The sequence below is a fragment of the Clytia hemisphaerica genome, unplaced genomic scaffold (genome assembly GCF_902728285.1).
Source record: "Clytia hemisphaerica strain Z4C2 unplaced genomic scaffold, Clytia hemisphaerica genome assembly, whole genome shotgun sequence".
NCBI classification, from domain to species: Eukaryota; Metazoa; Cnidaria; class Hydrozoa; order Leptothecata; family Clytiidae; genus Clytia; species Clytia hemisphaerica.
The window spans coordinates 25,489-36,852 of record NW_027103529.1 but is presented as its reverse complement, the minus strand read 5'-3'; the positions used below and the strand labels follow the sequence as shown (position 1 = coordinate 36,852).

At 35.6% G+C, this 11,364-nt stretch overlaps 1 protein-coding gene across 1 annotated transcript; it reads left to right on the top strand.

The window, feature by feature from the left end:
- Nucleotides 1–6,069: 6,069 nt before the first annotated feature.
- On the top strand, nucleotides 6,070–7,509 carry LOC136799668 (craniofacial development protein 2-like). The gene has a single exon (XM_067056384.1). The coding sequence runs from the start codon at nucleotides 6,070–6,072 to the stop codon at nucleotides 7,507–7,509; it is 1,440 nt and encodes a 479-aa protein (XP_066912485.1).
- Nucleotides 7,510–11,364: the final 3,855 nt, after the last annotated feature.

The window sequence follows — 11,364 nt, the reverse complement described above, 5'->3', positions numbered from 1 at the left end:
TCAACTCGTGAAGATTGTGAAATCGAAACTAGTCTGGAAAAGAATAAAACACATAAAATTGAACAGGCCAAGGCATTGAAAAGAAAACATATATGTAAACCAATTGACTTTGACCTTACACGGATGGGAAGGGAGACTGGGACACAAGTCCTTGAAACTACTGAAAAGAAAGCAAAAGTAAGTATGATATTCGTCTTATCTGATTACTACAACTAGTAAAGCGCTATTTTGTGGCAGGATAATATATTATGTGCAAATTTAATAAAATATAATTGCCGAAAAGTCTTAATGAGTTACAATTAAAAAACTTCAAAAGCTCTGTTTTCAATAATAAACTGTGATTTTGATAATAATTAATAATGTATTGTATTTCATCAAAGTTTTAAAACTTTACTCTTAATTTAAAATGATACCCAAGGAAAAAAGAATGTTCCGTCTAAAAACCAAGGCAAGAAAGCTAAAGCAATAACAAGCAAAAATCTCAACGAAAAAGAAAGATCACAATCAAAGGCTATCAACGAGGCTTCCACTTCTATTCAGGGACCTGCAAAGGCAGCTGGGAATACAAAATCAGACGCCCTGTTAGATATCGATCAACAGCAAACCTTTCTTCTGACAGTGATTTCCAATAATATTAGATAGACACACTTAACACCAGAATTCAATGTTTGTAAATAATTCGTATATCTTTTTTTTTTTCTTACAAAAAACACCATCGCAATATTGTCATGAACAAGACTCATTTATATTAAATAACCTTTATTGTAACCTTTATTTAGCGACACCATTAATTTCTTAATTCCCTAAGTACTTTTTTGAAAAGATCTTTTGCTCACATGGGATATATCTTTTCTTTATTAGAAACTTTATAACTAAGTTTAATCTATTGACGGAAAAAGAAGCGCTGAATGACTAAAATCTCTAGAGATCGTGAACTAACAATCCCGACAAATCAAACAAAAAGTCTGTAAATTTTATAAAAAGCCTGACATAATTCAACCGATAGTGCCGCAGCTTTACAAACACGATAAAAATGGAAAAAGTTAATTTTTATAACTTTGTTGATAAAGAGAATACACAAATAAAGTTCAAAATTGGACATCACGCCAGATGACAGTTGAGCGATCGAAATTGTGTCAAACTATTATTATTATTATTATTATTACAGAAATGATTTTTTCCGCGGCAAAACTTTTGAACGATTTGCGAATCGGAATGAATACGAAATGTAAATTTCTTATAACCATTGTAGCGCTTCATTTTTAAAGTTTCGAAAGAGTCACCCTAATATTTCAAAAGTCACCCAAAGTCACCCTAATATTTCAAAAGTCACCCAAAGTCACCCTAATATTTCAAAAGTCACCCAAAGTCACCCTAATATTTCAAAAGTCACTCAAAGTCACCCTAATATTTCAAAAGTCACCCAAAGTCACCCTAATATTTTAAAAGTTTCAAAGTCACCGTAATATTTTAAAAGTCACCATAATATTGCGAAAGTCACCTCGATATTGAAAGGGTTGAAAACCACTCTATTTAGGCCAGTGTCCTCTTTCGCGCGAAATGAGCGACAGATTTCTAATTTTAAGGCACGTCATTGGCCGATCGAAAAAAGAAGCGATTACATTGGCCAAAATTGACGTAACGGTTGGAAAAAGTTCAACTGAGTTCAACTTTTTTATTTGTCGCGCAATGACGTAATCTTTTCTTCAGGCAAAAACAGTTGACAAAAACTCTGTCGCTAATTTCGCGCGAAAGAGGAGACCGGCCTTTAAGGGCTCTGGACATTTTTCGATTTTACACCAACTTAAATGGCAATTTCTGCATTTTAAAAAGATTAATGTATAACTTTTTTATATGTTCTGGTAAACCTACCTTTTTAGAATTTAAAAATCGAAATATTGAAAAAATTAAATGAAGAAGAAAACGAAGAGTTTTTCGAAGAAAAACGAGTACTTCACCTTTCAAAGCTCTAATCTCGGTAAAAATCAAACATTTAGGAATATTTTTTTGGTTCAGGTGATGTATCTATTTAGTATCTAAAAATATAATTTCGGAAAATTTTTGTGGAAGTAGCTTTCCTTTAAAATCTCCAAACAACCTCATTTTTGGCAATTTTCTGCACTAAATTTATAACAGCTATAACTTGGGATGTAGCCAAATAGAAAATTTTTCCGAAAAAATCTAAATAAAGAAATTATTTTTCATTAACTTAAAAAAAGTTTGAAACAATAAAAGATTTCCCCAAGGAGATTAGGCTTTTTTGTGAATAGTATACATAACGTCGTATATAATATAACAGTATATAATAGTATGAATAACGTCGTTATGACGTTTTATTAGGGTCCATGCCACACTTATTCCTTAATTACTCATGATGTAATTACTTAAATTTATTTTTTCAAAAGCAGTTTGTTCTTAAACATGTCAAAGAAGCGAAAACATAAGGTTTTATCTTCAAATTCTGAAATTGATTTTTCACTATGGTCAGAGCCCTTAATGCTTATGATGTAACTCATCTTACTGCGACTTACTGCGTTGTTATAACGGACCGATTGGAAACATTTCGGTCATGCTCTGAAACTCTCACGGAAAGAAACTTTCGCGAATCAGCAATTTCGCAACTTTTGCGAATTGAGCTTTTAAGAATATTTTGCGAGAGAAAAACTTCTGCGATTTGTTGATTTTTTTTTCTTGCTTTGTCTCAACTTTTTACGGTTTTCTCCTTGAAAGAAGCCCAAAAAACTGACTTTGTTTACATCTAACAAACTAAAATTCATTCTAAAATTGCTCTCTAAGTCGAAAATAAACTTTTCGCGAATCAGCTTTTCAGATTATTTTGCGGAATTAACTTTCTCGAATTTGACCAAAGTTTGTTTCCGTGAAAGTTTCTTTCCTTAAAGTAATTCGATTTTTAAGGAATAATGGAGCGTATTGAGTAGTGAGAAGTCTCCCTAATGCGATAAACATAAAATGGTAAATATCGAATTATAGAGCCGAGGAAAAAATATAAGCGAATCAAAAGAAATATCAAAAGAAATTTTCGATACTTGCCTGTTTTGAGTTTTGAGGAATTCGGAATTCTAATTCCGACTCTAAAAGTTTGAAATTTCGAATTTTTCGAAAAATTCACATTATTCAAAGAACAAATGTATGTACTTTCTAAAGGTTACTTATTGTTACCAATGGTGCCCCGCTATCTTTATCGAAAAAACGGTTGAATCCAGAGAGCTGTTAATTCTGTCCGCATTGGATAAATTATCCAATACCATTAAAATCTAAATTTAAATTAAAAACTCCAGTCATAATGTGAAATGGGATATGTATCAAGTTGTCTATATATTATTTATTGTTCTTTCTGTGTGTCACTTTCGTTTTCGATTTCAAACTTTTTGTCAAGAGTTAATCTTTCGCAAAAATTTTAACTTACTTTCCCATGGAAATTTTTGACGTATTTTGTTTTTTTGGGACCCTTGGGGCATAAGCTACACGAATACCGCTAAATTTTCGAAATTTGCGAATTTAACGTTGACCAAAAATTAGGTCAACGAACCCTATGACGTCATCGTTTGGCCCAAAATCTTTGAAATGCGATATCTTCCAAGTTTGGATTGGAGTTAAAAGGTCGTCTCGATGACCACTCGATGGATCGGAAACTTCACGGAGAATACAATGAAGAGGGTTGCCAGAGTCGATGTCGAGGTTAGAACTTTAGCAAATTTATTTTGGACCAATTTGGACCCAATGACGTCATCAAAATCTTTGAAATTCGATATCTCGAGTTTGGAATGGATTTGGGATGTCTTTCAATACTCGAGGGATCGGAAATTTGAAAAAGGACACACTTGGATAGGTTTTTGGGGTCTGGGTAGAGGCCACTCATTTTGGGCAATGTTGGGCCCAATGACGTCACCAATACCAGTTAAGTGCGATATCTTGAGATTGGAAAAGAGTTTACAGGTCGTTGACCTATCCATGGATCGGAAATTTTACGTGTAGAATACAAATAGGCTTGATTTTTAGCGACTTAATTAATGTTTGAGATTTGATTTAGCGGTTTTAAGCTCATTTCGGGCCAAAACAACGTCATCAAAATTTACCGATCGCACCGATACAGATTCTTGTACCAAGCAAAGTGGATATTTTCAAATTGCAGTGGTGGGATCAAATAACACAAAAAATCTGCTTTGTTCTTTTGATTTTTTCTCAAACTTCTAACGAAAGAGAGTTTGTTTCCCTTGTCTAAAGATTTAAGTCATCTTGTAATAAGATTGACTTTCTATTAACTTGACTGTTAACGGCTTTTATAAATGAAAGTAACAATTAACAGTTATCTTTAGTCACTAGAGAATTGAAAGCAGAATTTTTAAAGAGAACTTTTAATTCCCAAAGGAGCAGGAAAGAAAGTTGACAGACTTTGCAATAGCGCTCCGTAACGCAAACGTCATAATTATTACTTTTCATTTTTGTACGGGTTTCAATCCCACAATCCAATTCGCCTTAATTTAAAATCCGTGCAGGCTGTTACATTTCTTTTGTAATTGGATGCATTTAACGTGCAAGAGAAATTAACGCAAAGGTTGATGGGATTGAATTTTTTCAAAAAAAATTGTTTTGCCTTAAATTCCCACGAGGCAAAAGAAGAAAAACATTCCGCCAACATGGATTCTGATATTTTTGTACAAAAATATTTTTACCTGTTTTTGTTTATTTCTAAGGAGGACAACACTTCCTGAAAAGTTGAAGTGAATCAAACAGAGCAAAAAAAGTTACAGCCAAGCAAAATTGCCTCACGACTGTCTCGATGACGATACACTTCCGTGCTTAATTGTAGGGGGGGGGGTAATTTTCCATTTTTTCGATTTTTTCACCCCCAAAATCATTTAATAATGACCCCCCCCCATTTTATGACTTTTGCCCCAAAAGTGTCAAAAACCTTCATTTTCCTAGGGATAATCACTAAAACCACTCCAATATCCCTCAATTATGACCTCCCCCCCATTTTATGATTTTTCTTCCGGAGTTCCACCCCCTGCATATTATACCCCCTACAATTAAGCACGGAAGAGTACCTTTGGGGATTAAAACTTCCGAATACATTTCCATAAGGGATCGAAATTCGTTTCACTTTCGGCTTATGATTAGAATTCTATTGTTTTAAACTCTAAAATCCTCTAAAAAATGGACTTTAGAAAGTTATTCCACACAACATTAAATCGTGTCAAGCTTATATACGTCGTAAGATTAAAATCACTAAGATCAAGTCTTATCATCAAGTCTCTTGCTCGAAAGCAAGAATGTCGAAAAGAAAGAAAAAATAAGATTTTTATTGCCCTTGGGATTAGCGTTGATCTAATTATACGACAACAAATTTGAACAATGGGCTCGGTTAGACATTGCGGCATATGTAACTGCTGTTGATTTTCTTTTGTGTCCAATTGTTCTACACTATTGTTCAGTTTATCAAATTCCTAATAATGATGCCAGCGAGTGGTAATTTGAAATGCCAATCTGAGCAAAGGAATCATACCCTTTCTGGCATTTCAAGTTAAATAAAAGAAAATCAAAATAAAGGATAGAATTGACATTTGTGTCTGTTTAGAGTGTTTCCGCCAAGGATTTATTACAGACTCCGGATAAACATCTCATGAAACGGTGGAGAGCGAGCCATTGTATTTCCATTGTTTTAGAAAACAATTGCTGTACAAAGGACAACTGTCATGGCGGCTCGAAGACTTCTGATTTTGAAAAATGATTAATTATCTAAGCTTTATAACTTCTATAACTTGTACTAGCAGAAACTTTCAAAATAAAACCAAAAAGGCTCAATAAATACATTTGTCAAATCTTGCATGCCATAAAACTCTTCTGACAAGAAAAATCAAGCAAAGCAAAAGCAAAAGGCACAAATCAATATCAAACATTTAGAGACCGAAATCTTTCTAGCATCTTCACGTCGTCATATGTTAAGTCGTTAAGGAGATATCTCTCGAATTAGTTGAGTACTGCCCCACCCATGGGAAAATGGGTATGTAGCCGTTGCGCAGCACTATTTTAGCAATTGAAAAGATAATGGATTCTACACCAAACAGCACCAGGGTCCGGGATCAATCGGTAGTCCTTCAGGACACGCCCTTGATCCCCGGGCAAGCCCCTGATTTTATCGATCATTTTTCTCTCTTTGATACCATAAAGGGATCCAATGATGGAGAGATCTTCACCCCCAGTTCCTTGGGGAGGTTTTCTTCTGACAAGAAAGAACCTGATCACCCAAAACAAAACAAATTACTGAGATGTACCAATCTCTTGAAAATTAGTACTTTCAATGTTCGAACCTTGAATGGACCTACACAAATAAACGAGCTCGTGCGTTCAATGTCTGAAAATTCCATAGACATGATTGCAATCCAAGAACATCGCATTTTTCACCCTGCTGATAACCTTATGTATTCTTCAAACTCTACTTTTCAACTTATTACATCTTCAGCAACCAAAAACTCTGTTAATACTACGGTGGGAGGAGTAGGTCTTCTTCTTTCTTCCAAAGCTAAAAATAACTTGATTAAGGTAGAATCTATCACGCCTAGAATTTTGATTGCTGAGTTCTCAAGCAATCCAGTTTTATCAGTTATTTGTGTCTATAGTCCACACAATAGCGCCCCCAAAGAGGAAGTTGAGGAATTCTATTTGGAACTTAAAAATGTACTCGACGATATACCAAGACATAATTTCATAAGCATTGCGGGTGACTTTAATGCGAAGCTTGCATGTCCCGATGTCTCTTTCTCCTTTAATAAGCACACTAATCGCAATGGCGAATACCTCTTAGATCTGATTGATGAATACGGCCTTTTCTCCTCAAATAACTATTTCATGAAATGTGCCAATCACCTTTGGACATTCCGATATCCAAATGGCGATAAAGCTCAAATTGACTATATTCTCTTTGGTAAAAAATGGAGGAATAGTATTAAAGACTCCAGGGCATATTCCTCATTCTCCACTGTTAGCTCTGATCATCGTATTGTTTCCTCAAATATCAAATTGAGCCTTCGTGCATCAAAACACTCGAAGCCACACCCTCTGAAGAAAATCGATTGGAAGGAATCTTCTCTCAATCCTGAAATCCGTAACAGATTTACTGTCGAAGTATATAACCGCTTTTCTCATCTTTTCATTGAGGATCTAAATAAAGACAACATTGAAGATGCTTATTCCAGTTTGATTGAAACCACTGAAAAAATAGCTCTCGAGCAGCTTCCTAGGAAAAGAAAAGAAAACATCTCAAACTCGAAAGACATCCCGTCTGTCATTGCAGCAAGAGAAAATCTCAAACTTGCAGCATCTCTCTACAACAATGTCCCTAAGCGCAGGCGAAAGGCAAATTTAGATTCTTGCAAAGCTAAACTTGACGAGGCCTACCTAGAAGCCGAAATATCCTTTATAAACGGCAAGATAAACTCCATGTCTGAATACTTCTCGCATAACTCTATCGAAATGCATGGAGCCTAGTCAGAGAGCTTAGTGGAAAAAATTCGAAACCCCCCATTCAATTAAAAGGCGGATCCACTGCGAAACGTCTAGATAATTGGCTCAATCATTTTAAAAATCTTCTTGGCAAAAAGCCAATTCTCTCTGAAAATAATTCTCTACCCAGGGAACAAATATCTCCGCCTTTGGACATTCCTCTTTCTCCTTTCACTTTAAAAGAATTAACAAAGGTCCTTTCCCAAACTAAATCTTGTAAAGCTTTCGGTCCAGATAACATTCCACCTATTATCTGGAAAGACGAAAACTTCCACAGTTTCCTTCTTAATCTCTGTAATATCGCGTTCGAAGAAAATGTTTGCACAAATCATTGGCTAAAATCTCATATCATTTCTGTTCCGAAAAAGGGAGACCTCACTCTTGCCACTAACTATCGTGGTATATCTCTTCTTCCAATAGCGGCCAAGATTTACAACAAACTTTTACTCAATAGGATTAGGTCTAAAGTCGAACCCATTCTTCGTAAAAACCAAAATGGTTTTCGTAGTGGGCGCTCCACACTAACACAAATCCTATCCCTTCGTCGCATACTTGAAGAAGCCAGGAATTTCAATCTCGACGCTATACTTGTATTTGTTGACTTTAAAAAAAGCTTTCGATTCAGTTGATCGAGATAAAATGTTTGATATCCTCTCACTATATGGCATTCCCTTGAAAATCATTAATGCCATCAAGCTTCTTTATACAGACACCAAATCTTCTATCCAGACTACAGACGGCGAGACTGATACTTTTCCCATCTTAGCAGGTATCTTGCAAGGTGATACCCTAGCCCCGTTTCTTTTTATTTTAGTTGTAGATTACATCATGCGTATTTCTGTTGATAAAATCTCACAATGTGGTTTTCTACTTGAACATAAACTTGGGCCTCGTAGTCCAGCGACTTATCTCACTGATACAGACTTTGCTGATGATATAGCTCTAACCAGTTCTAAGCTTTCAGACGCTCAAAAATTACTAAATGCACTAGAATCGGCTGCAAATTCCATAGGCTTACATCTTAACGAATCAAAAACCGAGTTTTTCAGTCTCAATCCCATTGATCCTTCCGAAAGTATCAGAACTGTTGCAGGAATCAAATTAAAGAAAGTTGACGATTACAAATACTTAGGCTCCTATATTTCGTCATCTGAAAAAGATTTTAATATTCGCAAAGCACTTGCCTGGAGTGCGTGTAACAAACTACACAAAATTTGGACATCTTCTCTTCTTGACTCTAACCTTAAGATTAAAGTTTTTAAATCCACCATAGAACCTATCCTTCTTTATGGTTCGGAAACGTGGTCCTTCACACGTAAATTAGAAAAACAACTCGATGGAACATACACACACCTTCTAAGAAGAGTTAAAAATCTTTCCTGGCGCGATCATCCCACTGAAAACACCATCTATGGTTTGATTAAGCCTATCTCAAACATCTTAAAGGCTAGACGTGTTCAGTTTGCTGGTCATTGCCTTCGTGCATCCACAGAAGTCATCTCCTCTCTCTTACTCTGGAAACCCAAGCGGCTGGTTCAAAGATCGAGAAAGTTAACTTTTACTGACGCAGTTAGCAGGGACACTGGACTTCATTATAGTGACCTGGAGACTGCCATGCGCGACCGCGATTCTTGGCGCCAGAGGGTGGAATCCATCATCTCGACCGCGGTCGAAAGATGATGATGATGATGATGAAGTCGTTAAGAGCTGGGTTTCACATATACTAAACCGGGGCACCTTAGCTTCACATGGTATTGTTGGCACGCGGCGGCAAGGTGATTCTAAAATTTTCTGGTGTAACTGTTCAGATTCTTATAGATAGCGTGACTGTTGCATCTATCTCACAACTTGAAACGTCACAAGGAGATGTAGTTAGTAATTAGTTTTTTGGTTTTGTTTCTCTGAGGAAGACTTGAAGTCTCATTTGGGAATTCAAAAGCAACGTTATAGTGTAAAAAGGCAATACAACTATGCAGCGAAATAATATTTTATCACTGAAGGAGGGTGAACAATAATGTCGTTACTGCGGACATACTTTAGGGGAAGAAACTTTCGCGGAAAGAAACTTTCGCGATTTTCGCTAATTTTGGGCAAATTCGTGAAAGTTAATTACGCGAAAAATTCTGAAAAGCTAATTCGTGAAAGTTAATTCTCGCGAAAATAATGTTTTTCTAAAATTTACGGTTGGTATTGAAATTTCATTCAGACCGACTTAAAAATCAATATTGGGACACATTTTGGTTTGATGGGCGTGCGAAGAAAGCCCGCGTTTTTAGCCACCTGTTGCAAAGATATTCATAAAAAAAACTGGGTTAAAAACAATGGAAATTTAATGAATCGTGAAAGTTTCTTTCCGCGAAAGTCTCTTCCCCTAAAGTAGCTAGAACATGAAAAATTGAGAAAAAATTCAACCTAATGTTCATCCGGTGTCTATAATGAATCCATGGATACACGATTCCTGTTGAGTTTTTTCTATAATACGGTATAAAAAAATCGCAAGATTTACCGTAGCTCAAGGCTGCGGCAAGGTGGGATATTTAATAATTGTGTTTTGAAGGAGATTCCCCTCAGTTCAACAATGAACATTGAACTGTGTAATCTGAGGTAAAGGAAATCACTTCTTCTGTGATGATAAAAAAGGAGATTTCTTGAGACGCTCTGCCGATAGTTATAATAGAAATTGGCACATGCCTAATTCCACGGTATCTAAGCGCAGCGAATTTTGAGAAAGGGAAATGTGATAAACTTTTAAGAGCGTGTTTTTTGTTGAAATTTTGATGATTATTTTGGTATTTGCTTTTTTCAAAGACGAAAATGGCCATACACCTTTATACACATAGCACGGTCGTATCGAATTGGCTTATTTCCAACATGACATTTTAATGAAAATACCGCAATGCTAATGTCAGCAAGTATTTCTAGGCAATCCTGGAATCGTTTCTACAAAATTTTCCCCGTACTTTTCAACACTCCTCCAAAAATCCTATCTGATTTTTTAATCCTCGCCCGAAATTTTGTTTTTGTGATTGATGGAAAGAAATAGATGTCAGTTGATGAAAATAACGATGATCGACCCTCAAACACGGTCACTGTATTAGATTAAAACTAAGAAATTAAGTTTCAATTTCTATTTGTGTTGAAAACTTTCGTCGGGGAAAATCCCCTTGCTCAAAATTGATACCTACGGGGTTCGAACCCACTAAATGCAAAGTGTCTATGATTAGAAACCCAGTGTGCTAACCACACTGAGCCAACGCTTCACGTCAAAAGAACGAAATAGTTCACTACTTATCGGCTAATTAGGGCGTGTTATTTACTATCACTCGTAAGGTCTAAAAAATAATTCCTGGAATATTTAGAAAATGAAAAAGATTTTTCTGTGTAGCATAGGTTACCAGGATTCCGTATATATGATTACTTTTTTTTGGCTCAGCCTCGAAGATTTTGGCACTGAGGTTTTGTTATCCTTGACTTTGATTGGCTGAAAACGCTGTTTAACAATTGAAATTAACAGTCAGTTAGGAGTAACTTAAAATTAGCCCATCATCTCGGAATATCAGCAATTTTAGCCCAGAATTGGCAATTTAGCCCAGATTATATAGGAAAATTAGCCCATTATGAAGAAAAATTTGATTTTTGAGCGAAATATTAGTAGTCGCATCTTTTTTTTGCCAGAAACAAATTTTTCATGTTTCAAAGAATAATCTCCACTGAAAAATCTTTCCTGTTTAGCTCCTAGAAAAGAATTATTAGCTGATGGGCTAAATAATCGATAATGGGCTATTTTTCAGATATTGAGTGCCGTGTGCAGAAAGCTTTTTTTCTGATTTTGTTTCACTG

Coding starts and splice junctions, on each gene's coding strand:
- LOC136799668 (XM_067056384.1), top strand. CDS start 6,070: ATGGATTCTACACCAAACAGCACCAGGGTCCGGGATCAATCGGTAGTC.